This window comes from Drosophila obscura, unplaced genomic scaffold, assembly GCF_018151105.1.
Source record: "Drosophila obscura isolate BZ-5 IFL unplaced genomic scaffold, ASM1815110v1 contig_208, whole genome shotgun sequence".
NCBI classification, from domain to species: domain Eukaryota; kingdom Metazoa; phylum Arthropoda; class Insecta; order Diptera; family Drosophilidae; genus Drosophila; species Drosophila obscura.
Window position 1 is genome coordinate 2,720,209 of NW_024542799.1, and position 27,969 is coordinate 2,748,177.

Genomic DNA, 27,969 nt, shown 5'->3' on the forward strand with positions numbered 1-27,969 from the left:
GTTCATTGAACGCAGGGACAGGACTAATGGCAGCCCATCAGGCGCAGTCTGGCAGAGGCGAAAGGTGAGGCCTTAAATGGGAGTCTGTCTGCCAATCAACGGCTTAGTTATTGTCCTGTCTGACAGGCAGAAACGACCCTCAAGGAGCCTCGGCAGCTTTCTCTCGCTCCGGCCAGAGCCAGCGGCACTCGGGACCGCATAAATGCCAACGCACGCACACTCCGAGCTTTGGCACATTCGATTATTGTTGCTGCTGTGGCAGAGTGGCACTGGCAGTGGCACTGGCAGTGGCACTGGCAGTGATGGCATGGCATCAATTAAACTCGAATTGTTGCAGTGTCTTCGATGGATCTATCGGGCAATGCTTTTTGGTGGCCCTTTTGCTTTCAGGGGGCAACTCTTCGCTCCCAGGCTGTAGACTTGGCTAATTGTTTAGGTGTGTGGCAGAGCACAGCACCACACCGCACCACCCCCTCTTGCATTCCCTGCAGCGCCATCGTCTCGACTCTGTCTCGTCTCTGTCTCTTCCTGTGCCTGTGGTTGTCGCTTAACTTTTGCATATTTCGCACGGGCGCAGAGAAGCAAAGCAACCAAAAACCACTCACTTGGCTGGCACGTGAAGCCATTATGATGGCAGGCAATTATGTGCGTGTTACCTGCTCCTCTGCAGCGGTGCGATGGCGGGCCATACGCAAATCAGAATTGTTTCCACTAACAACAACAACCACAACAACAACAACAGCAATGAAAAGCCACGAAATGGGTTTTTAATGCAAACGACTTTTCCCTTCAAAGTTGCACACGGCGCCAAAGTCTCGGCCTGCATGCGGGCAAGAGCAGGACAGGAAGCGTCGCTGGTTGGACTCACTGAGATCGCCAGGTATCGGTGTCGCCACGGCCAAGGTGAATGACAGAGAACACTACAGAACAAAAAAAACAAAACCACGATTGATCAGCTGAGTGGTGAGACAGTGTGTACACATTTCCACAAAATGTCTCTTTCTTTTGTTTAAAAGCAAGATTAGAATTAAGAGAACTCCTGGCATATGTATCTGAAAATAAGCAATTTGTTGCCCTACAATAGCAACACGCTGATCATTATTTTGTAAATAATAAATAAATATAATAAATAAATAATATAAATAATAGTATTTCACGTGTAATTCACCTTTATTGATGACAGTGTGTACACACTGCTGTCCTTCATCTCTGGGGAAAAAGAAATGCAGAACAATTTAAGCAAAATCCTGCAAGTACTGTCATTGCTTTCATTCAAGGATACCCAATGGACCCTAGCAATTGCGTTGTACCGCCTGCAGCCCAGTAAATCCAATGTTTTGGTATGTTTAGAAGCGAAAGCAGTGGCAGTGGCAGTGGCAGCAGCAGCAGCAGCAACAAGCCAAGCCCCATATCCATATGCGCTGCATGTGGAATGTCTGTCTAGCTGTCAGTCGTCCTGGTGATGTGGTAGTAGGACGCCTTTGCCGTGCGCCTCAGCCAGGTACTATATTGCCTCCGAAAGAGCTTTAAATAAACAAACTAATAACGGAAATCACGAAGAAGCAATAGGCAATAGGCAATAACTGAATGTGGAATGCGGAGCAGCGGAGCGGGAGACGAGGCGGAAGAAGGGGTGTGTGGAATAAGGACAACGAGGCGACGCGACGCTACGCGACTGTCTCCTGACTGCACCAGGTACACATAGGTAGGTCTATGGCAACCGCGCCAATATGTATATGTATAACCCGAATAAACAAACTAATAAAACATGCCCAGAGACCCAGGCCCAGGCACAGGCCCAGGCACAGGGCTAGGGCTTAGGCTACACAGCCCCAGCCAGACCAGACCAGACCCGACCCGACCCGTTGCCAGTGCCAGTGGCAGTGCCGGAGACGCGACCCAAAAGACTGAACAAAAAAAAAAAATCAACTCAAAAATTGAACCAAAATTTTGGGCGGAAGAGAGAAAAACCACGAGCAGAGTGGATAGTAGAGGGAGAGAAGCGCCAGAAAGCAGCCACTGCAACGGAACGGAACCGAACCGAGCCACAGAGCGCGCCTCAAGTGGAAAGTGGTGCGAAAAGGAGTGGTGAGGAGAGGAGAGAAGCTCCTCCAAAAGTTACAGTATCTGTATCTGTATTTGTATCTGTATCTGTGTAATCCATAATCCATCGTCCACCCAACGAATTGACTGCAATCGCAAATTAGATAACCGAACCGGGCTCTCATACGGGCATACATTTGTGGACTCCTTTCCTGGACGGCCCTTGCATCTCTGTTGGGTGAGTAACTGACAGTGGCAGTCCATGTACATCGTTTCCACTCAAAGATCTATCTGCAGTCTACTCCCCCCGTACTCCCGTATTATGCAACGCTAGGAAGCACACGCTCGGGAGAGAGAGAGAGAGAGAGAGAGGAGGAAATCGGGAAAGCCATTTTGAACCATGTCGGAAGCTCTTGCGGAGTCGCTCGCTCGCATAGAACTATTATGAAACTCGAAGGTGGAAGTCGCACGCACGGCAACGGCCCAGGGTCTGGTGCAGGGGGCAGGGGCAGGGACATTGCCAGGGACAGGCGCTGGTGCAGGTGCAAGGACAAGGACAAGGGCAGCCAAGGACAACAACGGCGACGGTGGCGGCAACACATGCCAGGCGTCGCACGCTGATCTCCATGGCCAAATGCCGCAGCAGGCAGTACTCCACCATCCATGATGAGCCGCCTGAGTCGCCGTCACGTCGAGTCGAGTCGCCAGCACCAGCACCAACACCTACACCTACACCAGCTCCCGTCCCAGTTACAGCTCTCCCCACATCCGCTGCAACAACAGCTGCCACGTCGCCACAACTTCAACAACAACAACAACAACAACAGAACTACTTACCTCAAACATCTTTGCTGAAAATCGAACCGTTCGTTCCTAGTTTTAATCAACGACTTCGCCGGCGTCCTATTGGTCGCTCACATAGCACCCTAAGCCACAATGTCATCGCCCAGAAGCGTCATCCAGTGCCCTCCACGGCCGCCGCAGCAGCAGCCCAATACCAACAGCAACAGCAACAGCAATCGGAGCTGCAGGTGGGTCATCCACAGCAACAGCAGCTGAAGCGCAACTATGGAACAGCCGCTCAGCTGCGGAACCAGCAACGAAATCTGCACCGTGGTGTGGGCATCACACGTCAACGCTCCAAGTCCACCTCCTCCTCGGCGGCCTCGAACAACTGTCGCCCGGCCACGGCCGCTGTGACGCCCAACACGCTGGTGGGCAGCACGGGAGGAACGCTGGTGAGCGGAGCCATTGTCACGCCGCAGCCGAATGGCATCTGTCGCATTCAACGGCTGGCCAAGGAGCGCGAGGAGCTGCCCGATCGCATCAACTACGATCGGCGTGGCCTCACGGCCATTCCCATCTTCGAGCAGGAGCCCAATCTCCGGCTGCTCTCGCTGCAGCACAATCTGATCAACACCTTCCACATACCCAAGGAGCTGCCACCGCCACCGCCGCCAGTGCCGCCTGCTCCTCCCCCAGCAGTGTCCACGCCAAGGGATGGTATGTATCCATCTCTAAAGGATTCATCCACTAAACTGCAATCTCCCGATCCCACAGAATACAGCAACAACAGCACTCACAATCACAGCAACGGGAGTGCAAAGGAGGGATCCGATCTGGGAGTGCACACGCGACGCTCTGGCCTGCGGGGACATCATCACCAGCCGCGATTGACGCGCGCCATGACCAATGCCGGGGGGAATCCGCAGAACCAACACCTGTCGCCCAAGTCCGGCGGGAGTCCGCATGCGGGCAGTCCCCTGACCACCCAAGCTCTGGCCATCAACGGCGGAGGAGCCACCGGACGCTCGAAGCTGCCCAAGCGAGGCTACAACTATGGCCAGGCGCAGCTGACGCCGCCGCCCGCTCTGCGAATGCGCTATGGCATGGAAAAGTCCAAGAGCTTCATGTCCAGCAGCCTGCAGGCGATGAAGCACCAGCAGCAGCTCATGCAGCGAAGGGCCCTGCTGAAGGCCACAGGAGGGGCATTGGCTGGGAGCATACTGCAGAGCTGCGACGAGAGCAGCGCCCTGAACGGCAGCACTCTGTCGCTGTGCGGGGGACTGGGCGAAGAGGAGGAGCCCAGTGTGGCCTCCAGCTACGCGCTGGAACAGCTGAGCATCAAGAACAAGCAGCTGAGTCTGAGCGCCAGCTACGGCAGCATCTTCCAGCAGCTGGTCTTTCTCGATCTGTACGACAACCAAATCGAGCGGATAGCCAACCTGGACGGCCTTCCAGTGCTCTCAGTGCTGCTGCTGGGCAAGAACCGCATCACGGACATCGGTGGATTGGCCTCCCTGAAGGACTCGCTGCGCGTGCTGGATCTGCACGGCAACAAGCTGACGACGCTGGGCAGCCGCATCAACTGTCTGCAGCAGCTGAAGTCCCTGAATCTGGCGGGCAATCAGATACGTCAGATCAACCAGCAGGACTTCCTGGGCTTGCGCTGCCTGCGCGAGCTGAACCTCAAGCGGAACAAGCTGCGGCGCATCAATGGCTTCCAGCATTTGGTGGCCTTGGAGCGCCTGTGGCTGTGCCACAACGAGCTGCACAAAGTGGACGATATGGCGAGCATAGCACGCGCCTCGCGTCTCCTGGAGGTGACGATCGAGAACAATCCCGTGTCCCTGGCCGGCGACTGTGTGTCCTTCCTGGTGTCGTATCTGCCGCTGCTGCAGTCCCTCAGCCAGATGCCCATCACGGAGCAGGTGCGTCGCGCGGCGCTCGCCTGGCGCCAGCACAAGGAGCAGGCTCAGTCGACGCACGGCAGCTCGGATGCGTACCACAGCATCCGCAGGGAGGAGGTGATATCGAATGCGCGCACCAACTGGGAGCTGCTGCGCTCCCAGCAGACCATGGGTCGCCCCAAGAGCCGCCTCACCAGCGAGCTGGCCAAGATCAACGAGTCCAACGAGGGCACTGCCAACGAGGAGCCGGAAACAGAGTCCGAGGAGTCGCAGCAGCAGCCCAAGGAGCTGTTGGACGCCCTGATCAAACTGCCGCCCATTGCCAAGAAGCTGCCAGAGGAGGATGGCGTCTCATCGGAGGCCTCCAGCCTGGGACCCAACGTGGACTCTTGTTCCAGTTGCTACAGCACCGACAACGAGGAGGGAGGAGGCAGCAGCAGCAGGAACAAACCCCCGACGACACCGCAGATCGATGAGAACTGCAACAGGGTGGTTGAGGGGGGAGTTGATTCGCCTGTGCCCCCGCCACAAGACGGAGCAAAGACAGCGGCGCCATCGCCCTCACCGCCAGCTCTTACACTGACGCCACCCGCTGCCCCTGGCACGCCTGTGCCGTGCTCCACGCCCACTCCGCCGCCCCCATCGACAACGGCGACCCTACCCGTGCCCACATCCACGGCGGCAGGAAGCTCAAGCGGCAGCCGTCCGGCCAGCAGTAAGCAGCGTCCGAGGCATGCACCCATCACGCAGCTGGGACTGCAGATCAATCGGGGCGGAGGAGGACCCTCCAAGCGGTATATGGCAGGCAGTTTGGTGAGGGCTCAGACCGTGAGCAGCAGCACCAGCAACAGCAGCAGCTGCAACAGCACAGGGCGCGCCAAGGCCACCCCCAATGCGCTGTCTGTGGTGCCGTCGCAGACGAAGGCATCGGCGCCGACAAGCGCAAGTGCTGGCCAATCCTCTACGGCGGCGGCAACAGGAGGAGGAGGAGCAGCAGCAGCAGCAGCCATCACCGTGACGAAGCCGACTGCAGCGGAGCGAGAGAGGGAGCAGGGTGGTGACTACCTAATCGAGATCTGCGGCCGATACCTAAACATTTACGGCCAGGGAGCGCTGCGGTTCATCGACAAGCAGTGGAATCCGGCCAAGGCCAACGACGTGCACACGCTCAACTTCAGCTACATCAACTTCAACAGCATCGTGTCCATTCTGGGCAGGATCAAGCTGCGCTTCCCCCACGCCGAGCACTTTGTCTTCCGGGAAACGAACATCAGTTGCCTCGGCCAGCTGAACGGTCTGGCGGAGCTTCAGGGACTGGGCAGCCTGCTCATCGATGCGGAGGGGAACGGCATAACCGCGAAGGTGGCCTGGAGAGCGTACGCCATCTACAGGCTCTCCCACTGGGGCCTGAAGCAACTGAACGGCCAGGAGGTGACCGAGGCAGAGGTAGAAGCAGCCAATGCCATGTATGCAGGCCTCTCGGATCTCGTTCTGTGGTCCATGCCCGAGGTGATGCTCCAGCCGCTGCTGGCCCGTCTCCGCCTGGACGAGACGTGCACGGCCAGCAAACTGTCGCCCAAGGAGTGGCTCCTGCGGCCAGACAATAAATCCCTGCGCCTCGTCGTCGGCAAGGAAGCGCTGCAGTGGAAGAAGAATGCTGCAACCGCGCCGCCTGTCAGCGGCACACCAACAGCAGCAGCCACTGAGAGTGGGGCCAATGCAATGGCGCCCAGTGCCAGGGATCGGGGTAGGCAGCACTTTGCCCTGCTGCTGGAGAACACCTGCAATGCGGTGGAGAAGCTGCACAAGCTGGAGACGCTCTGGCCGAGCATGCTGCTCGATATTGTGCGCAACACGCTGCTGGACTACGCCCAGCTGGACGTCTATCTGCGTAATCTGATGTGTGAGCTGATGAAGTGAGCAAGGAGGAGCGCTGCCCACGAGCGGGTGAGTGCAGTTTGTAGACTTATTGGCTTTTAGTTAGTGGCACACTGCGCGACATGCAAACATGCAAAACATTATATATTCCTATGATCCTAGGCATTTACATCCGATCCGATCCGATCCGATTCGATTCGATCCGAGACTCGCGAGAGACCAAACTTGTAAGGCGGCAGGCATACATACAACTAGTCCAATTTTTATAAATATTTAACATAAACATTGAATTAATGAATGATTAAAGAGTACCAATCCAGGGGAAATGCATTTCCACGGCTCAGCCGGTCACATCCAACCACTTCCAATGCCACACCGCACACAATCGTCAGCCATAACTTTACCACTTAATCGTCTAGTCTAGTCTAATCATCTAATCTAGGATGCAGCTACTCCGCCAGCACCTTGTCCGCATCGCTGCTGCCAACTGCAGGTTTCTCCTTCTTCTGCACCTTGTCCACGTAAATGTTGAGGATGGCCTCGATGCCGGGATAGAGCACAAAGTTGGTGGTGCGTATCTTCTTGTCGATGAGGTACGAGGTGACCGACTCCGTGTTGAATGCTATATCGAGGGCATCGCTGTGCGTCACCTTGTCCAGGTGTGTGCGCTGCACCTTGATCACACAGTTCTCGAAGCCGTTCACCTTGATGCTCAGGTCCAGATTGTAGGCGGCATCAATGTCCGGCCAGCGCTGCGACAGCACATCCTCTCCCCACTGCAGCTCCTGGCTGGCGTCGTTTAGGCGCCCCTTCACCGACACAAACTTGGACCACAGCTCGGAGGCAAAGTGTGGCGCCATGGGGGCCAGCATGATGATTTGAGCAGCCAGGGCGCGTTCAAACTGTTTGCCATGGCGCTGAATGTGCTTTGGCGTGCGCTAAGGGAATAGAATGGGAATAGGAATAGATTAACAAGGATTGCTAGCAGGGGGACTCACCCTTATGGAGTTGGTCAATCCCTGCATCTTGGAGATGGCCACGCTCAACTGATGCGCATGGCGGTAGTTGAATGTGGCGCCCTTCACGTAAAAGTTTCGTGCATCAAAGAGCTTGGCATCCTCCGCCAGAAACTCCTCGCTACGGACATCCACATCTGTGGACGCTTGCTCCTCGCGGGCTGCTTGAAACTCCTGCAGCGTCAGCCAGAGTCGTTTCTGCCAGTTGAGTATACCAGGAAAGGCTGAAAGCAATCCCAATTGAATCAGCATCAGAATCATCTTCGAATAATCCTTGGAACATACTTGCACTCGACCAATTGCGGTGCGAGGTGGGTGCCACATCTGCGAGAATGATGAGGCGAGTGGTGTCCGTGCCGTACTCGTCAAACATGTCGTCTGGCTCCACGCCGTTCTGCTTGGACTTGGACATCTTCTCCCAGGTCATGACCACTGGCTCCTGGGTCTCCTTGAGCAGCGCCTGGTTCTTCTTGGCATTCACAACCTCAACGTCAGCTTCGCGCACGTAGCGCCCGCTGCCCTTGACGCGGTAGGAGCGACCCATGACCATGCCTTGGACCAGCAGGCGGGAGAAGGGTTCGCTGGTGGGCGAGAGGCCGCACTTGTTCAAGAAGTGGTTCATGAATCGCGCATAATAGAGATGCAGCACGGCATGCTCTTTGCCGCCAATGTACAGGTCTACGGGCATGAACTGACTCGCGAGGCTGGGATCAAGGATGCGCTCCGAGTTGTGGGCGTCCAGAAAGCGCAGGTAGTACCAGGAACTGTCCACAAACGTGTCCATGGTGTCGGTCTCGCGTTTCGCGTTTGAATCCCCGCACTTTGGACACTCACAGATCATTGAATCCTGCCGAGGGGCAGACGAATCCCGTTTGGGTAGCGTCACTGGCAGCTGTTCCTCGGGCACGGGCACAGCGCCGCACTTTGGGCAGTGCACAATGGGAATGGGCGTGCCCCAGTAGCGCTGTCGCGAGATTAGCCAGTCCTGCAGCTTGGAGGACACTCGATAGCCACCTACATTCAGTCGGGTGGCTGCCTGGAGGACCTCCTTCCTCAGCAGCTCCCAGTTGCCAGGATTGACACGGGTCTCTTCAGTTCCAGATGCGCAGATAGCCAGGCCAAAGGAGTCCCACAGCTCCCTGTCCTCGCTTCGAAAGCTGGGAGCCGCCAGATAGACATCACAGTCTGCCGGAAAGGCAGCCTCGTCGCTGCAGACCACGGGAATGGTGGTGCCAGCAAAGGGATTCTCCACACTGAGCCCGCCTGCATTCGAGAGCTTGGAGAGATAGTGCTTGCTGCGGAGCACTATAAAGGCATTCGGATCCTTGAGATGCTCCGGGTTGGCAGTCCACACCCTCAGCAGGTTGGAGGCGGAGGTGAGGAGCGTGAAGGCGTAGCCATCGCACTCTCCTATCCAGTGCCGCTGTAGGTTGATAATGTCCCTCCAGTCGCGCAACGTGGGATCGTCCAGGCCGTCCAGCAGCTGCTGGGCATACGCACTGGTCCGGATGAACCATTGCTTAAGCAGTTTCTTCTCTCACCTTGGCGCCCGACCGCCAGGAGCAGCCATTGGCATCCACTTGCTCATCGGCCAGCACTGTTTTGTCCACGGGATCCCAGTTAACCAGAGCCTCGTTCTGGTAGGCCAGTCCGTGCCTGTGCAGCATTAGAAACAGATGCTGTGTCCACCGGTAGTACTGAGGACTGCACGTGGACAGCTCGTGCGTCCAGTCAAAGGAGCAGCCCAGCCGCTGCAGCTGCTGCTTCATCTGCGCTATGTTTTGCTCCGTCCACGCGGCCGCCTCCACTCCCCGCTGGTTGGCAGCATTCTCGGCGGGCAGACCAAAGGAGTCCCAGCCAATCGGCTGGAACACGTTCTTGCCGCACATTCGCTGGAAACGGGCCACGGCATCGCCGATTGTGTAGACCCGCACATGCCCCATGTGCAGATTGCCCGAGGGATAGGGGAACATGGAGAGCACGTAGAACTTCTCGGCCGGCTGATTGGCATTGAACTGTCCGCCACTAAGCTGACTCCGCCAGTGGGTTTCTATGCGATGCTTCACATCGCTATTCAGCTCCAAATACTGCAAAGGAAAAGTAAGTTTTCAGTTTTAAGGCTTGATTTACTTGGCATTTTCACCTCGTTGCCAGTGCAGCTGTGCGTTAAAAAGCGCCTCCAACAGTTCCAGTGAAGGCTGCGAAAGCTCAGCGATTGTCGTAGCGCCTGCATTCTGTCTGTTTTAATTGATTAAATTGCACATTTGAGCGGCCAGCCGCACTTATTGAATAACAAAATCAAAAGAACCGGAGCAAATCAGCTGTTTTAAGACATGGCGTTGCCGCCTTGCCCATCGACCCAATATTTTGCTTGATTAATTGTTGGCGGGACTAATTTTATTGATGCGGCATCACTGCGTCCAGGGCTGCGGTACCAATTTGTGTAGCTCATCGATTTTAGCACATTTTTTGAACAGTCTGGCAGCGCCATCACTCCATTTCTGCAGTGCAGACGTAATTTTTCACTGGGCGAGGCAGGTTGTGAAAAATTCTTATTGTGCAAATTAAATATTGAAATTGTGTGTTTAAAAACCATTTGTGGACATGGGTGATTCCCTGGAAAACCCCGACACATCGGTGGATCCCGGCGTGAATGTATCCATAGCCAACTATGATGCATTTGCAAATTATCTCCGCAAGGCAGTCACCATCTTGCTGCCCGATGATGAAGTGGTGCCGCAATCTCTGAACAAAGCCCTGGACGACCCAATCAACCAGGAGACGATCAGAAAGTTCCTCTCGGACCCCCAGGTGCAGGCCCTGTATGTGCAGCGGAACTGCATAAAAGGTGAGAACACATTTTTCTGCAGCGTTGGCACACGGAACGACAATGCAAAAAAAAAAAAAATTGCACAAAATGGCGTTCCCTAGGGCAGGAGAAAGTCTATAAAATCCATTTAAAGTAGTCGGATCGGAAGGCTCTGTCCAAGATTATTTTCCCGAAACCCATAATGAGTCATTCTTCATAGGTGGCCAAAGCCCGCATAGTTTTTGTTACAAATCAATGCAACTTTTGTTTTTGTTTAGCTTTTGCCAAAATCTTGTTCTGCGCATGACGTCAGCGCAGCTCGTGACTCACGAATTAAATTATCGATAGCAATGTACTAAAAAAAACCAGCTGTTGGCACGGCCACCTGTGGCATGACATCGTTATTGCCGGCCGGCTTTCGTTTGTTTATAAACAGAAAATCAACAAGTTTGTTTGCGGAAGCAAGTCGATGCGGAGTGGGGCGACCTTGGGGCTGCGTACGTACTCATTCCATTGGACTTGCGGCATTGAGCGTTGTCATTGACATTGGCACTGGGGCCAACAAATGTGGGAGCAATGACAGCGCCAAGGTCCAGCCTTGGCTGTACAAATTTTGAAGGTTTTTCCCTTGGCCGCTGAATGTTTTGAAGGTGACGCCTTGGTAATGAAATGATGTCAGTGCCACGCCATTGAGCCTCACGGCCAGATGGGCGGCGAGGCCGTGAAATGTGGGTGAATGAAACAGTGCGATAGCAGCCACGCGAGTGATTTATTTCTTTGATTCGTGCAGAGGACGATAGCGAACAGCCCGCGGAGGGGGAGGAGGAGAAGGAGCAGGTGTCGTACCAAATCAGCAATGACGTTCACTTCACCAACAGCCGCATGGCCTCGCTGGCATGCATCAAGCGAGGCGTTGTGGTGGAGGCGGACAAGTCGATTCACTCCCAGCTGCGACTAATCAACTTCTCCGATGGCTCCCCGTACGAGACGCTGCACGCGTTCATCAGCAAGTCCCTGGCCCCCTACTTCAAGTCGTATGTCAAGGAGTCGGGTCGTGCCGACCGGGATGGCGACAAGATGGCCCCGTCGGTGGAGAAGAAGCTGGCGGAGCTGGAGATGGGGCTGCTGCACTTGCAGCAGAACATTGATATACCGGAGATTACCCTGACGGCACATCCGACCGTCAATGCAGTGATCCGCAAGTGCGCGGATGAGGGACGCAAGGCCAAGGTGGTGGACTTTGGCGACAAGGTGGAGGACTCTTCGTTTCTCAACCAGCTGCAGAACGGCGTCAATCGCTGGATAACCGAAATCAAGAAGGTCACCAAGCTAAATCGTGACCCCGGCTCGGGAACGGCGCTGCAGGTGCGAGAAATTAATTATGAAAAACGAATTTGTTATATTTAAACATGAATCTTTCTAGGAAATCTCTTTCTGGCTGAATCTGGAGCGTGCCCTCTATCGCATCCAAGAGAAGGGCGAGTCCGTGGAGGTGGCTCTGACGTTGGACATCCTGAAGCATGGCAAGCGCTTCCATGCCACCGTCTCGTTCGACACGGACACGGAACTGAAGCAGGCTCTGGCCACTGTGGCCGACTACAATCCGCTGATGAAGGATTTCCCCATCAACGATCTGCTGTCCGCCACGGAGCTGGAGAAGATTCGGCCGGCCGTGCAGCAAATCTTCTCGCATCTGCGGAAGGTCCGCAACACCAAGTATCCCATTCAGCGCTGCCTCAAGCTGATCGAGGCCATCTCGCGGGATCTGTCGCAGCAGCTGCTCAAGGTGCTGGGCACCCGGCGGCTGATGCACATTCCCTTTGACGAGTTTGAGCGCGTGATGAACCAGTGCTTCGAGATCTTCAGCTGCTGGGACGACGAGTACGACAAGCTGCAGGGCCTGCTCCGTGACATTGTGAAGAAGAAGCGGGATGAGCACCTGAAGATGGTGTGGCGCGTTTCGCCCGCCCACAAAAAGCTGCAGACCCGCATGGAGCACATGCGCAAGTTCCGGCGCCAGCACGAACAGCTGCGCACCGTTATCCTGCGCGTCCTGCGCCCCACCAAGCAGGCTGTTGGCGATGACGGCAGCACCGTGGAGACCAAACAGCCCTACAGCCTCGATGCAGCCGATGCCAATGCCATCGAGGAGGTGAATCTTGCATACGAAAATGTCAAGGAGGTGGATTGCTTGGACATAACCAAGGAGGGCTCAGAGGCCTGGGAGGCCGCAGTGAAGCGCTACGAGGAGAAGATTGGTTGGTTTCTAGAATCGTTTTTACTTGGCTCGAAAATTACTCAAACGAATTCCTTTTGCCCACAGATCGCGTCGAGACTCGCATCACTGCTCATTTGCGCGACCAACTGGGAACGGCAAAGAATGCCAACGAGATGTTCCGCATCTTCTCGCGCTTCAATGCGCTTTTTGTGCGCCCGCACATTCGGGGCGCCATACGGGAGTACCAGACGCAGCTGATACAGCGTGTCAAGGACGACATTGAGGCACTGCATGAGAAGTTCAAGGTGCAGTATCCGCAGAGCAAGAGCTGTCGTCTCTCATCGGTGCGAGATCTGCCCCCGGTGGCGGGTTCCATCATTTGGGCACGTCAGATCGACAATCAGCTGACGATGTACTTGAAGCGCGTGGAGGATGTGCTGGGCAAGGGCTGGGAGACCCACATCGAGGGCCAGAGGCTGAAGGAAGACGGCGTTAGCTTCCGCGCCAAGCTCTCCACCGTTGAAGTGTTCAACGAGTGGGCCCGCAAGGTGCAGGAGCGCAACTTTGGCAGCACTGGTCGCATTTTCACAATTGAGTCAACGCGCTCTCGCACTGGACGTGGCAATGTTCTGCGACTAAGGGTCAACTTCTTGCCAGAGATAATCACGCTGGCCAAGGAGGTGCGGAATATCAAGAATCTGGGATTCAGGTATTTAAATTGGCGCTTGATTTGGCTCGGATTTTCATGGCTTTTCTTTCCAGAGTACCGCTCACCATTGTGAATAAGGCGCATCAGGCAAACCAGATCTATCCGTATGCTATATCGCTGATTGAGAGTGTTCGCACCTACGAACGCACCCTGGAGAAGGTAAGCTGCCATTGACGCTGGCTACTCTCCCTTCCGAAGAACGGCTGTAATCAAACGAATGCCAGAAGAGCATCGGCAAAAGATTCATTTGATATCAGTCAAGCATTTCTTCCAACACTCTTTTGTACACTCCAATCTGCCACAACCACAAGCACACGACGTCAACGTTTTGGAGTCACCACTGGCTTCACGTTGTTCTCTTTGCATTGCTTTGTTTCTGGCGTGCAGCTTGAATTTTGTTACCCACCCACCACTTAACACACACCAGACACTAGTACACACACCACATAGACCGGAAACCTATAGACTCACCACGAGACCCTATCACTCACTCACTCTCTCTCTCTCTCTCGTTCTGAATCTGTAACGAACCTACAACAACATTTATTTCATGCAGCTTAATAATAGGAGTCTAGCACAAAATTCCGTATTCAAGGTAGTGTTGTTGCGTTGTTGTACCCCTCCCCAACCCACCCTACCCATAAAAATGTTTGTTAATTCCCCAAATATTTCCTGTACCTGCAACCACCATTTGATTTCCTAGTTTCGATTTTATTCAACTCCCGCATGCAATTTAAGAATCACTTTCTAAACATTACATGAGCTAACAAGCTAATCAAATGGTTTCCATCTAGATCGAAGATCGTGCCAGCATTGTGCCGCTGGTGGCAGGACTGCGCAAGGATGTCTTGAACTTGGTTTCCGAGGGCATTGGACTCGTTTGGGAATCGTACAAGCTGGATCCTTATGTTCTTCGTCTCTCGGAATGCGTTACGCAGTTCCAGGAGAAGGTAAACGCACATTGAGGGAATACAATTATGAATTTTACTTAAGATTTCCCTCTTCTATAGGTTGATGACTTGTTGGTCGTTGAGGAGCAACTGGATGTGGATGTACGCTCGCTGGAGACATGTCCCTATAGTGCTGCCACCTTTGTGGAGATTCTATCAAAGATTCAACACGCTGTCGATGACCTTTCGCTGCGTCAGTATTCCAATCTGAGCGTTTGGGTCACGCGTCTGGATGAGGAGGTGGAGAAGAAGTTGGCACTGCGACTGCAGGCGGGTATCCAGGCCTGGACTGAGGCCCTGACTGGCAACAAGAAGGAGGTGGACACCTCCATGGACACTGATGCACCGGCCCAGCCCACGCACAAGCTCGGCGGGGAGCCGCAGATCCAGAATGCCGTGCACGAGATTCGCATTACCAACCAGCAGATGTATCTCTATCCCTCCATTGAGGAGGCCCGCTTCCAGATCATGCAGCAGTTCTTCGCCTGGCAGGCGATCGTCACCTCGCAGATGCGCCTCCAGAGCACCCGCTACCAGGTGGGCCTGGAGAAGCCCGTCTCGCAGACGTATCGCAATCTGCTGACAAAGCTGCCTGAGGGCAAGATCCTGGACAGTGCCTATGGAGCCATCAATAACAAAGTGGGCGAAGTGCGCAATTATGTGGACGAGTGGCTGCGCTACCAGAGCCTGTGGGACCTACAGGCAGACATGTTGTACGGCCGCCTGGGTGAGGATGTCAACTTGTGGATAAAGTGCCTCAACGACATCAAGCAATCACGCACCACCTTCGACACGTCCGACACTCGGCGCGCCTATGGCCCCATCATCATCGATTACGCCAAGGTGCAGGCAAAGGTCACTCTGAAGTACGACTCGTGGCACAAGGAGGCGCTGGGCAAGTTTGGAACGCTGCTGGGCACCGAAATGACCAGCTTCCACGGCAAGGTGTCCAAGTCGCGCACTGACCTCGAGATGCAGAGCATTGAGGCGGCCAGCACCTCGGATGCCGTCAGTTTCATCACCTACGTGCAGTCGCTGAAGAAGGACATGATATCGTGGGACAAGCAGGTGGAGGTGTTCAGGGAGGCGCAGCGCATACTTGAGCGCCAGCGGTTCCAGTTCCCCAACAACTGGCTGCACGTGGACAACATCGAGGGCGAGTGGTCGGCCTTCAATGAGATCATCAAACGCAAGGACACGGCCATCCAGACGCAGGTGGCTAGCCTGCAGGCCAAGATTGTGGCCGAGGACAAGGCCGTGGAAACGCGTACCGTGGACTTCCTCAACGATTGGGAGAAGACCAAGCCCACGGGCGGCAAAATCCGTCCGGACGATGCTCTTCAGCAGCTTCAAATCTTTGAGAGCAAGTACTCGCGCCTCAAGGAGGAGCGCGACAATGTGGCCAAGGCCAAGGAGGCTCTGGAGTTGCAAGAGTCGGCGGTGCCCAACAACAGTGCCGAGCGCATGAATGTGGCTCTGGAGGAGTTGCAGGATCTTCGTGGCGTATGGGGCGAGCTGTCGAAGGTGTGGACCCAGATAGATGAGACGCGCGAAAAGCCCTGGCTGTCGGTGCAGCCGCGCAAGCTGCGCCAGCAGCTGGAGGCGATGATGGCACAGTTGAAGGAACTGCCTGCCCGCCTCCGCATGTACGAGTCGTACGAGTACGTGAAGAAGCTCATCCAGAGCTACATCAAGGTGAACATGCTGATTGTGGAGCTAAAGTCGGACGCCCTCAAGGAGCGCCACTGGAAGCAGCTGACAAAGCAGCTGCGCGTCAACTGGGTCATCTCCGACCTCACACTGGGACAGGTGTGGGATGTCAATCTGCAGAAAAACGAGGGCATTGTCAAGGACATTATTCTGGTGGCCCAGGGCGAGATGGCGCTGGAGGAGTTCCTCAAGCAGGTGCGCGAGTCCTGGCAGAACTACGAGCTGGATCTGATCAATTACCAGAACAAGTGCCGCATCATCCGCGGCTGGGATGACCTCTTCAACAAGGTCAAGGAGCACATCAACTCGGTGGCCGCCATGAAGCTATCGCCATACTACAAAGTCTTTGAGGAGGAGGCCCTCACCTGGGAGGAGAAGCTGAACCGGATCAACGCCCTCTTTGACGTGTGGATCGATGTGCAGCGTCGCTGGGTGTACCTCGAGGGCATCTTCTCGGGCAGTGCCGACATCAAGACGCTGCTACCCGTGGAGACATCCCGTTTCCAGAGCATTAGCTCCGAGTTTCTCGGTCTGATGAAGAAAGTCACAAAGTCGCCGAAAGTTATGGATGTCCTGAACATTCCAGCCGTGCAACGTTCGCTGGAGCGTCTGGCCGATCTGCTGGGAAAGATTCAGAAGGCCCTCGGCGAGTACTTGGAGAGGGAGCGTACCTCCTTCCCCCGATTCTACTTCGTGGGCGACGAGGATCTGCTGGAGATAATCGGCAACAGCAAGAACATTGCCCGTCTCCAAAAGCATTTCAAGAAGATGTTTGCCGGCGTGGCTGCCATCCTCTTGAACGAGGAGAGCAACGTCATTCTGGGCATATCATCGCGCGAGGGCGAGGAGGTGCACTTCATCAATCCCGTGTCCACCGTGGAGCATCCCAAGATCAACGAGTGGCTGTCGCTGGTGGAGAAGCAGATGCGCTTCACTCTGGCCTCCCTGTTGGCTCAGGCCGTGCAGGATATCAAGCAGTTCCGCGATGGCAAAATCGATCCTCAGGCCTACATGGAATGGTGCGACAAATACCAGGCCCAGATTGTGGTCCTAGCGGCCCAAATCCTATGGTCCGAGGATGTTGAGGCGGCTCTGCAGCAGGCCTCAGAGACAAACAACGCCAAGCCCATGCAGCGGGTCCTTGGCAACGTGGAGAACACATTGAATGTCCTGGCCGACTCTGTGCTGCAGGAGCAGCCGCCACTGCGCCGCCGCAAGCTGGAGCATCTCATCAACGAGTTTGTGCACAAGCGTACGGTGACCAGGCGCCTTATCACCAACGGCGTGACGTCGCCCAAGTCCTTCCAGTGGCTGTGCGAGATGCGCTTCTACTTCGATCCCCGCCAGACGGAGGTGCTGCAGCAGCTGACCATCCACATGGCCAATGCGCGCTTCTTCTACGGCTTTGAGTATCTGGGTGTGCAGGACCGCCTGGTGCAGACACCGCTCACGGATCGCTGCTACCTGACAATGACCCAAGCCCTGGAGTCGCGCCTCGGAGGCTCTCCCTTCGGGCCCGCTGGCACGGGCAAAACGGAGTCGGTGAAGGCGCTGGGCAATCAGTTGGGTCGCTTCGTGCTCGTCTTCAACTGCGACGAGACGTTCGACTTCCAGGCCATGGGCCGCATCTTTGTGGGCCTGTGCCAGGTCGGAGCCTGGGGCTGCTTCGACGAGTTCAATCGTTTGGAGGAGCGGATGCTGTCCGCCTGCTCGCAGCAGATCCAGACCATCCAGGAGGCGCTCAAGTACGACATGGACAGCAACAAGGAGAGCATTACCGTGGAGCTGGTGGGCAAGCAGGTGCGCGTTTCTGCCGACATGGCCATCTTCATCACGATGAATCCGGGATATGCCGGCCGCTCCAATCTGCCGGACAATCTGAAGAAGCTCTTCCGGTCGCTGGCCATGACCACACCCGATCGGCAGCTGATCGCCGAGGTGATGCTCTTCTCGCAGGGATTCCGCACTGCCGAGAAGCTCGCCTGCAAGATCGTTCCATTCTTCAAGCTCTGCGACGAGCAGCTATCCAACCAGAGCCACTACGACTTCGGTCTGCGTGCCCTCAAGTCGGTGCTGATATCCGCTGGCAACGTGAAGCGCGATCGCATCATGAAGATCAAGGAGCAGATGCGACAGCGTGGCGACGAGAACATAGACGAGGCCTCTGTGGCCGAGAATCTGCCTGAGCAGGAGATTCTCATCCAGTCGGTGTGCGAGACCATGGTGCCCAAACTGGTGGCCGAGGACATTCCACTGCTCTTTTCGCTGCTCAGCGACGTCTTCCCCAATGTGGGCTACACGCGGGCAGAGATGAAGGGCCTCAAGGAGGAGATTCGCAAGGTGTGCCAGGAGGACTATCTGGTCTGTGGCGAGGGAGACGAGCAGGGCGCTGCCTGGATGGAAAAGGTAAGCATCAGTGGGACAATTGCGGGTATAGGGAGGGATTCATAGAATAATCATTCGATTCACACGCACATGCTTACTTAATCTTCAGGGACTCGGCTCCACGTGGGTGGACAAAGTAACTAAGAGACCCCTACCTCTCCTTCCAATGTTCCCATGCTAATATTCCGCATCTTTTCTCAGGTACTGCAACTCTACCAGATCTCCAATCTCAACCACGGCCTGATGATGGTGGGGCCTTCGGGCTCCGGCAAGTCCACTGCGTGGAGAACTCTCCTGAAGGCCCTGGAACGCTTCGAGGGCGTTGAGGGAGTGGCCCATGTCATTGATCCCAAGGCCATCTCCAAGGAGGCCCTCTACGGCGTCCTGGATCCCAACACCCGCGAGTGGACCGACGGTCTCTTCACCCACATTCTCCGCAAGATCATCGACAATGTGCGCGGCGAGATCAACAAGCGCCAGTGGATAATCTTCGACGGCGACGTGGATCCCGAATGGGTGGAGAATCTCAACTCTGTGCTGGACGACAACAAGCTGCTGACCCTACCCAATGGCGAGCGTCTCTCGCTGCCTCCGAATGTGCGGGTGATGTTTGAGGTGCAGGATCTGAAGTTTGCCACGCTGGCCACCGTTTCGCGGTGCGGCATGGTCTGGTTCTCGGAGGATGTGCTCTCCACGGAGATGATATTCGAGAACTATTTGTCGCGGCTGCGCAGCATTCCCCTGGAGGATGGCGACGAGGACTTTGTGGGCGTAATGAAGCCTGCCAAGGACAAGGAGGAGGAGGTGTCCCCCTCGCTGCAGGTGCAGCGCGACATTGCCCTCCAGCTGCAGCCGTTTTTCTCCGGCGATGGCATTGTGGTGCGCACCCTGGAGTACGCCATGGACCAGGAGCACATCATGGACTTCACTCGGCTGCGGGCCCTCAGCTCGCTCTTCTCCATGCTCAATCAGGCGGCCCGCAACGTGCTAAACTTCAATTCGCAGCATCCGGACTTCCCCTGCTCTGCCGACCAGTTGGAGCACTACATACCCAAGGCTTTGGTGTACTGTGTTCTGTGGTCCTTTGCCGGCGATGCCAAGCTCAAGGTGCGCACCGATCTGGGTGACTTTGTGCGCAGCGTGACCACCGTGCCGCTGCCAGGCGCCGCTGGGGCTCCCATCATTGACTTTGAAGTGAGCATGAGCGGCGATTGGGTGCCGTGGAGCAACAAGGTGCCGGTCATCGAGGTGGAAACCCACAAGGTGGCCTCCCCGGACATTGTGGTGCCCACTCTGGACACCGTACGTCACGAGTCGCTGCTGTACACGTGGCTGGCGGAGCACAAACCCTTGGGTAAGTGGAATCATCCTTCAATGTGTCCTCCATGTGTTTTAATGTTCTATGTTCTTCCCTTCTAGTGCTCTGCGGTCCGCCTGGATCTGGCAAGACGATGACTCTCTTCTCGGCACTGCGTGCCCTGCCCGACATGGAGGTGGTGGGTCTGAATTTCTCATCGGCCACCACCCCGGAGCTGCTCCTGAAGACGTTCGATCACTACTGTGAGTACCGCAAGACACCCAATGGCGTGGTGCTGTCTCCCGTGCAGATTGGCAAGTGGCTGGTCCTCTTCTGTGACGAGATCAATCTGCCGGACATGGACAGCTATGGCACACAGCGAGTCATCTCGTTCCTGCGCCAGCTGGTGGAGCACAAGGGCTTCTATCGGGCCAGTGACCAGGCCTGGGTGTCGTTGGAGCGTATACAATTCGTGGGCGCCTGTAATCCGCCCACGGATCCGGGTCGCAAGCCGCTGTCGCATCGCTTCCTGCGGCACGTGCCCATCATCTATGTGGACTATCCGGGAGAGACGTCGCTCAAGCAGATCTACGGCACCTTCTCGCGTGCCATGCTGCGTCTGATGCCCGCTCTGCGCGGATACGCCGAGCCACTCACCAATGCTATGGTGGAGTTCTATCTGGCCTCCCAGGACCGATTCACGCAGGATATGCAGCCACATTACGTGTACTCGCCCCGTGAGATGACGCGTTGGGTGCGAGGCATCTGCGAGGCCATCCGCCCGCTGGACTCGCTGCCAGTGGAGGGTCTGGTGCGGCTGTGGGCCCACGAGGCACTGCGTCTCTTCCAGGATCGTCTGGTGGATGACCCAGAGCGGCGCTGGACCAACGAGAACATTGACATTGTGGGGCACAAGCACTTCCCCGGCATCAACCAGGAGGAGGCGCTGCAACGTCCGATCCTGTACAGCAACTGGCTGTCCAAGGACTACATGCCCGTGAACCGCGAAGAGCTGCGTGACTATGTACGCGCCCGCCTCAAGGTCTTCTACGAGGAGGAGCTGGATGTGCCTCTGGTGCTGTTCGACGAGGTGCTTGACCATGTGCTGCGCATCGATCGAATCTTCCGCCAGCCGCAGGGCCATCTGCTGCTCATTGGCGTCTCTGGCGCTGGCAAGACCACGCTTTCCCGCTTCGTTGCTTGGATGAACGGCCTGTCCATCTTCCAGATCAAGGTCCACAACAAGTACACGAGCGAGGACTTTGACGAGGATCTGCGCTGTGTGCTGCGACGCTCCGGCTGCAAGGACGAGAAGATTGCCTTCATTCTGGACGAGTCGAATGTGTTGGATTCGGGCTTCCTGGAGCGCATGAACACGCTGCTGGCCAACGGCGAGGTGCCGGGTCTCTTCGAGGGCGACGAGTACACCACCCTGATGACGCAGTGCAAGGAGGGCGCTCAGCGCGAGGGTCTCATGCTGGACTCCAGCGACGAGCTCTACAAGTGGTTCACGCAGCAGGTGATGCGCAATCTGCACGTGGTCTTCACCATGAACCCCTCGACGGATGGCCTCAAGGATCGTGCTGCCACGTCGCCGGCTCTCTTCAATCGCTGCGTCCTGAATTGGTTCGGTGACTGGTCGGATTCGGCACTGTTCCAGGTGGGCAAGGAGTTTACCATTCGCGTCGATCTGGAGCGACCCAACTGGCATGCGCCCGACTTTTTCCCCTCCGTGTGCCCCCTGGTGCCGGCCAATCCCACCCATCGGGATGCGGTGATCAATTCGTGCGTGTATGTCCACCAAACACTGCATCAGGCCAACGCTCGTCTGGCCAAGCGTGGCGGCCGCACCATGGCGGTCACTCCGCGCCACTACCTCGACTTTATCCATCACTTTGTGAAGCTGTACAATGAGAAGCGCAGCGACCTCGAGGAGCAGCAGCTTCATCTGAATGTGGGTCTCAACAAGATCGCCGAGACTGTGGAGCAGGTGGAGGAGATGCAAAAGTCGCTGGCCGTCAAGAAGCAGGAGCTGCAGGCGAAGAACGAGGCGGCCAATGCCAAGCTCAAGCAAATGTTCCAGGACCAGCAGGAGGCCGAAAAGAAGAAGATCCAGTCGCAGGAGATCCAGATACGTCTGGCCGATCAAACGGTCAAGATTGAGGAGAAGCGCAAATACGTGATGGCCGATCTGGCACAGGTGGAACCGGCGGTGATTGATGCCCAAGCAGGTATGTCCATCGGGCGCCACACTCTACGCGTATTTGTGGGCGGGCGAACCCTAAGTTTGATCTAAGATTATGTCTCTCCCCTTTTGGGTATCTGATTTGGATGTATATTATGATATATGATTTAATTCTGTCGTGTATTCAATTCTGACCCTCACCGAACAATCCGCACACACAACGAACCACCACCACCCACGAAATATCCGCAATCCCACCATCCGCCATATTCCAACAGCCGTTAGCTCAATTAAAAAGAAACACCTGGCCGAGATCCGGTCGATGGCCAATCCTCCGGCCGTGGTCAAGCTGGCCCTGGAATCGGTCTGCGAGCTGCTCAATGAGAGTGCCACCGATTGGAAGGCCATACGCGGCATCCTCGTGAAAGATACTTTCATCTCCTCGATCGTTAACTTGGAGACTGACAAGATCACGTACGCAACTTCTTTCTCTTTACCATCAGCCATCATCTACAGCCCACCCAGCACCACTCACCCATTGACTTCCTGTGGCGTTCACTGTTCACTAATTGGCCAACAAACTCAAACAATACTCTTAAACGATCATTTTTAATCTTTACATTCAATTCATTCCTACCCATAACTACAACAAATACAACTACTACAAAAACACACACACCAAAGCATACGCAATGCACAGGCCAAAGCCTTTACTCAACTTGAACCCTAAACCCCAAACCCCAACAACAAACACCTCATAACCACCTTACTAGAAGTACAATCTGTCTCTCTGATATCTGCAATCCCATAATGTGTATAGCTGTGTATAATAATAGTTTCGTCCACTCATTTGTGTGTACTTGGAAGAACTCTCGCTAAAGGTGGGAAATAATTAAGATGGATTCATGTGGATTCGGTTCGGTTCGGTTGACCGAAGCCTTTGTGCAAGGGGAGCAAGCAGCAAGGGGAACAGGCAGTGCGTGCTTGCTGCTCGCTCCAGGTGCAAGGCTCATCCGATTCATGCGATTCGGTTTTTGATTAGTAATTAACTATAGACTGTAATCGAATAGCCTAATCTTACGAATAGTAATAACCTTTTGGATAAGTGTTAATTCTGATCCTTCATGTTAATCCATCGAATCAATCAATCAATCAATCAGCTGTCAAATCGATACGCAAGCAACAGCTCGTTGAGGTGCGTACCATGGCCAATCCACCGTCGGTGGTTAAATTGGCACTCGAATCGATCTGCCTGCTGCTGGGCGAGAATGCGACCGATTGGAAGTCGATCCGTGCCGTGATAATGCGTGAAAATTTCATTAATTCAATTGTATCTAACTTCGGTACCGAGAACATAACGTAAGCATGAAACAAATTCAATTATTACCAACCAACCAAACAACACACACACATTTTGTTCTCGAAATTACGAGTGTATTTATTTTGTTCTTGTTCCTTGTTCCTGTTCTTTTGTTGAAGTTTTCTGCTTGATTTTAGTTCTTTTGAGCGTAGAAAAACTGAATTGGATTTCATTAGAGTTGATTTTTGATTTCACCCTTTTTCGTAGTTTTCTTTCCTATTTTTTCAATTGCAATTTACATATTAAGCGAGCTGTAAATATAGACCCCCCACATCCTACAGTAACTTTAACTTTCACTTTAACCCAACTTGAAACTTACTTCGGTTTATTGGCTTCTTTCTTTTTTTTTTGGTTTTGGTCAAATTTATCGTTGAACTTACTGCTTTCTGCTTGCTTCAAATCATTCAAATAACCCCCACTAATCGCGATATCTATTCCTGGTGGAAACACTAATCCATAATCTCTGATCCCCAAAGCGATGATGTACGCGAAAAGATGAAGTCCAAGTATCTGAGCAATCCCGACTACAACTTTGAGAAGGTGAACCGTGCCAGTATGGCCTGCGGTCCCATGGTTAAATGGGCCATTGCACAGGTAAGAAGAAAACCCAAAAATCAAGTGGAAGGAAACTATTTCTCTAACTCCCATTTCTGTATCTTATTCTGCTATGCACAGATTGAATACGCTGACATGCTGAAGCGTGTAGAGCCTCTGCGCGATGAACTGCGCTCGCTGGAGGAGCAGGCCGCAGTGAATCTGGCCAATGCCAACGAGACCAAGGATCTTGTGGAGCAACTGGAGCGCAGCATTGCTGCCTACAAGGAGGAGTATGCCCAGCTGATTTCGCAGGCTCAGGCCATCAAAACGGATCTGGAGAATGTGCAGGCCAAGGTGGATCGTTCCATTGCGCTGCTCAAGAGCTTGAACATTGAGCGCGAGCGCTGGGAGTCGACCAGCGAGACATTCAAGAGCCAAATGTCCACCATTGTGGGCGATGTGCTGCTGTCTGCCGCCTTCATTGCCTACGGCGGCTACTTCGACCAGCACTATCGGTTGAATTTGTTCACCACCTGGTCGCAGCACCTGCAGTCGGCCAGCATCCAGTATCGCGCAGACATGGCGCGCACCGAGTATCTGTCGAATCCGGACGAACGGCTGCGCTGGCAGGCGAATGCTCTGCCCACGGACGACCTCTGCACGGAGAATGCCATCATGCTGAAGCGCTTCAACCGCTACCCGCTGATTATCGATCCATCGGGACAGGCCACCACCTTCCTGCTCAATGAGTATGCGGGCAAGAAGATAACAAAAACCTCCTTCCTGGACGACTCGTTCCGCAAGAATCTGGAGTCGGCTCTGCGCTTCGGTAACCCCCTGCTGGTGCAGGATGTGGAGAATTACGATCCCATTTTGAACCCTGTGCTGAATCGCGAACTTCGTCGCACTGGCGGGCGAGTTTTGATCACGCTCGGCGACCAGGACATTGATTTGTCGCCATCCTTTGTCATATTCCTGTCCACGCGTGATCCCACCGTGGAGTTCCCGCCCGACATCTGTTCGAGGGTGACGTTCGTGAACTTTACTGTGACCCGCAGCTCCCTGCAGTCGCAGTGCCTCAACCAGGTGCTCAAGGCAGAGCGTCCGGACATTGACGAGAAGCGTTCCGATCTGCTCAAGCTTCAGGGCGAGTTCCGGCTGCGTCTGCGCCAGCTGGAAAAGAGCCTGCTGCAGGCGCTCAACGATGCCAAGGGCAAGATTCTCGACGACGATTCGGTGATCACCACGCTGGAGACCCTCAAGAAAGAGGCCTACGACATCAACCAGAAGGTGGATGAGACGGACAAGGTGATAGCCGAGATTGAGACCGTATCGCAGCAGTATCTGCCTCTGTCCGTGGCCTGCAGCAACATTTACTTCACCATGGACAGCCTCAACCAGGTGCACTTCCTCTACCAGTACTCGCTGAAGATGTTCCTCGACATCTTCTCGACGGTGCTGTACAACAATCCCCGACTCGAGGGCCGCGTTGATCACTCCGAGCGTCTGGGCATCGTGACCAAGGACCTGTTCCAAGTGTGCTACGAGCGCGTTGCCCGCGGCATGATCCACAACGATCGCCTCACGTTCGCCCTGCTCATGTGCAAGATCCATCTGAAGAGCACGTCAGAGTCAAACCTTGACGCAGAGTTTAACTTCTTCCTGCGCAGCCGCGAGGGTCTTCTGGCCAATCCCACTCCCGTGGAGGGACTGAGTGGAGAGCAGATAGAGGGCGTCAATCGCCTGGCCACGCGCCTTCCCATCTTCCGCAAACTGTTGGAAAAGGTGAAGTCCATACCCGAACTGGGCGCCTGGCTGCAGCAGAGCTCCCCCGAGCAGGTTGTGCCTCAGCTGTGGGACGAGTCGAAGGCTCTCAGTCCCGTGGCCAGTTCCGTGCACCAGTTGCTGCTCATCCAGGCTTTCCGGCCGGATCGTGTCATTGCCGCCGCCCACAATGTGGTCAACACTGTCCTTGGAGAGGACTTTATGCCCAACGCCGAACAGGAACTGGACTTTACGGCCGTCGTGGAAAAGCAGCTGAACTGCAATACGCCCGCCCTGTTGTGCTCGGTGCCGGGCTTCGATGCCTCCGGCCGTGTGGATGACTTGGCTGCGGAGCAGAACAAGCAGATATCCAGCATTGCCATTGGCTCTGCCGAGGGCTTCAATCAGGCGGAGCGGGCCATTAACATGGCCTGCAAGACCGGTCGCTGGGTGCTGCTCAAGAACGTGCATCTGGCGCCCCAGTGGCTGGTACAGCTGGAGAAGAAGATGCACTCGCTGCAGCCGCACTCGGGCTTCCGTCTCTTCCTCACCATGGAGATCAACCCGAAGGTGCCTGTCAACTTGCTGCGTGCCGGACGTATCTTCGTTTTTGAACCGCCGCCGGGCATACGGGCCAATCTGTTGCGTACCTTCTCCACGGTGCCGGCGGCACGCATGATGAAAACGCCCAGCGAGCGGGCCAGACTCTACTTCCTGCTGGCCTGGTTCCACGCCATCGTCCAGGAGCGACTGCGCTACGTGCCCCTCGGCTGGGCCAAAAAGTACGAGTTCAACGAGTCGGATCTGCGCGTGGCCTGCGACACTCTGGACACATGGATCGATACCACGGCCATGGGCCGCACCAATCTACCCCCAGAGAAGGTGCCGTGGGATGCTCTTGTCACGCTGCTCTCCCAGTCCATCTATGGCGGCAAGATCGACAACGACTTTGACCAGCGTCTGCTGCAGTCCTTCCTCAAGAAACTCTTCACCGCCCGCAGCTTCGAGGCTGACTTCGCCCTGGTGGCGAATGTGGACGGAGCTTCGGGAGGATTGCGCCACATCACCATGCCGGACGGCACACGTCGCGACCACTTCCTGAAGTGGATCGAGAACCTGACGGATCGCCAGACGCCCTCCTGGCTGGGCCTGCCCAACAATGCTGAGAAGGTGCTGCTGACCACACGCGGCACGGATCTAGTGAGCAAGCTGCTGAAAATGCAGCAACTGGAGGATGACGATGAGCTGGCTTACAGCGTGGAGGAGCAGTCAGCAGAGTCTGCTCTGGCTGTGGGTCGCAGCGAGGATGGCCGCCCGTCTTGGATGAAGACGCTGCACAATTCGGCCACCGCATGGCTGGAGCTGCTGCCCAAGAGTCTGCAGGTGCTCAAGCGCACAGTGGAGAACATCAAGGATCCGCTGTATCGCTACTTCGAGCGCGAGGTGACCAGCGGAGCCCGGCTGCTGCAGACGGTAATCCTTGACCTGCAGGATGTTGTGCTCATTTGCCAGGGTGAGAAGAAGCAGACGAACCATCATCGTTCCATGCTCTCGGAGCTGGTGCGCGGCATCATACCCAAGGGATGGAAACGCTACACAGTCCCCACCGGCTGCACCGTCATTCAGTGGATCACGGACTTTAGCAATCGCGTGCAGCAGTTGCAGAAAGTGTCGCAGCTGGTCTCGCAGGCGGGCGCCAAGGAGTTGCAGGGCTTCCCTGTTTGGCTGGGCGGCCTCCTCAATCCCGAGGCGTACATCACGGCCACCAGGCAGTGTGTGGCCCAGGCCAACAGCTGGTCGCTGGAGGAGCTGGCGCTGGAGGTGACCATCACCGATGCAGGCCTCAAGACCGACCAGAAGGACTGCTGCTTCGGCGTGACCGGACTCAAGCTGCAGGGCGCACAGTGCAAAAACAACGAGCTGCTTCTGGCTTCCACCATCATGATGGATCTGCCAGTGACCATCCTCAAGTGGGTCAAGTGAGTACACGACTTGGTAAACTCTAATTTGCATTTGCACTCACACTCGATTCTTGTCAGGATATCGTCGGAGCCGCGCATCAGCAAGCTCACGCTGCCCGTCTACCTGAACTCGACTCGCACAGAGCTGCTCTTCACCGTGGACTTGGCCGTGGCCGCTGGACAGGATTCGCACAGCTTCTATGAGCGTGGTGTGGCCGTTCTCACGTCCACCGCCTTGAACTAAATATCGTATCTAATACTCGTATTTTACCCGCAAATATTTACTCAAACTAATACAATAATCAACATTATTGAATATATCTAACAAACGACTAGGTGTCCCCTTAGTACTCACTCATTTAGTAGTCCCTATCCATATACACAACAACAGCAGCAACAACAACCCGTACGAAGCAACCCCAAGTGGATCTCCTTCCATTGGATGCAAATTATTTAG

The 27,969-nt window shown here is 55.2% G+C and overlaps 3 protein-coding genes across 12 annotated transcripts; 2 read left to right on the plus strand and 1 right to left on the minus strand.

The window, feature by feature from the left end:
* Nucleotides 1–1,155: 1,155 nt before the first annotated feature.
* Nucleotides 1,156–6,886, plus strand: LOC111081161. 3 transcript variants are annotated; one of them, XM_041594082.1, is made up of 6 exons: nt 1,156–1,501; nt 1,561–1,705; nt 1,777–2,281; nt 2,341–3,546; nt 3,604–6,680; nt 6,774–6,885. In XM_041594082.1, the coding sequence occupies exons 4-5, from the start codon at nt 2,670–2,672 to the stop codon at nt 6,651–6,653; spliced, it is 3,927 nt and encodes a 1,308-aa protein (XP_041450016.1). In that variant the 5' UTR covers nt 1,156–1,501; nt 1,561–1,705; nt 1,777–2,281; nt 2,341–2,669; the 3' UTR covers nt 6,654–6,680; nt 6,774–6,885. The 3 variants fall into 3 exon arrangements, with proteins under 3 accessions (XP_041450016.1, XP_041450014.1, XP_041450015.1); XM_041594080.1 differs by having other exon boundaries at nt 3,604–6,886; XM_041594081.1 differs by having other exon boundaries at nt 1,564–1,705; nt 3,604–6,886.
* Nucleotides 6,887–6,914: 28 nt separating this feature from the next.
* Nucleotides 6,915–9,947, minus strand: LOC111081162 (probable leucine--tRNA ligase, mitochondrial). The gene is given in 5 exon segments (XM_022377147.2): nt 6,915–7,549; nt 7,610–7,851; nt 7,913–9,164; nt 9,166–9,714; nt 9,771–9,947. Coding segments are annotated over 5 exon segments (2,622 nt in total). The 5' UTR covers nt 9,861–9,947; the 3' UTR covers nt 6,915–7,060.
* Nucleotides 9,948–10,140: 193 nt separating this feature from the next.
* Nucleotides 10,141–27,765, plus strand: LOC111081159 (dynein heavy chain, cytoplasmic). 8 transcript variants are annotated; one of them, XM_041594084.1, is made up of 15 exons: nt 10,141–10,475; nt 11,227–11,801; nt 11,860–12,694; nt 12,760–13,363; nt 13,417–13,522; nt 13,920–13,958; nt 14,158–14,313; nt 14,374–18,429; nt 18,518–18,544; nt 18,610–19,762; nt 19,828–21,936; nt 22,169–22,364; nt 23,727–23,844; nt 23,926–27,530; nt 27,591–27,765. In XM_041594084.1, the coding sequence occupies exons 1-15, from the start codon at nt 10,232–10,234 to the stop codon at nt 27,754–27,756; spliced, it is 13,989 nt and encodes a 4,662-aa protein (XP_041450018.1). In that variant the 5' UTR covers nt 10,141–10,231; the 3' UTR covers nt 27,757–27,765. The 8 variants fall into 8 exon arrangements, with proteins under 8 accessions (XP_041450018.1, XP_041450017.1, XP_041450020.1 ...); XM_041594083.1 differs by lacking the exon at nt 22,169–22,364 and adding an exon at nt 23,051–23,249; XM_041594086.1 differs by lacking the exon at nt 18,518–18,544.
* Nucleotides 27,766–27,969: the final 204 nt, after the last annotated feature.

Excerpts from the sequence above, each read along its gene's own strand:
- LOC111081161 (XM_041594080.1), top strand. The coding sequence starts at position 2,670 with ATGGCCAAATGCCGCAGCAGGCAGTACTCCACCATCCATGATGAGCCG. Across the intron at positions 3,547-3,603 it reads AGTGTCCACGCCAAGGGATG|AATACAGCAACAACAGCACT; the intron begins GTATGTATCCAT and ends CCGATCCCACAG.
- LOC111081159 (XM_041594083.1), top strand. The coding sequence starts at position 10,232 with ATGGGTGATTCCCTGGAAAACCCCGACACATCGGTGGATCCCGGCGTG. Across the intron at positions 18,430-18,517 it reads GCGCTGCCTGGATGGAAAAG|GGACTCGGCTCCACGTGGGT; the intron begins GTAAGCATCAGT and ends CTTAATCTTCAG. Across the intron at positions 19,763-19,827 it reads GGCGGAGCACAAACCCTTGG|TGCTCTGCGGTCCGCCTGGA; the intron begins GTAAGTGGAATC and ends CTTCCCTTCTAG.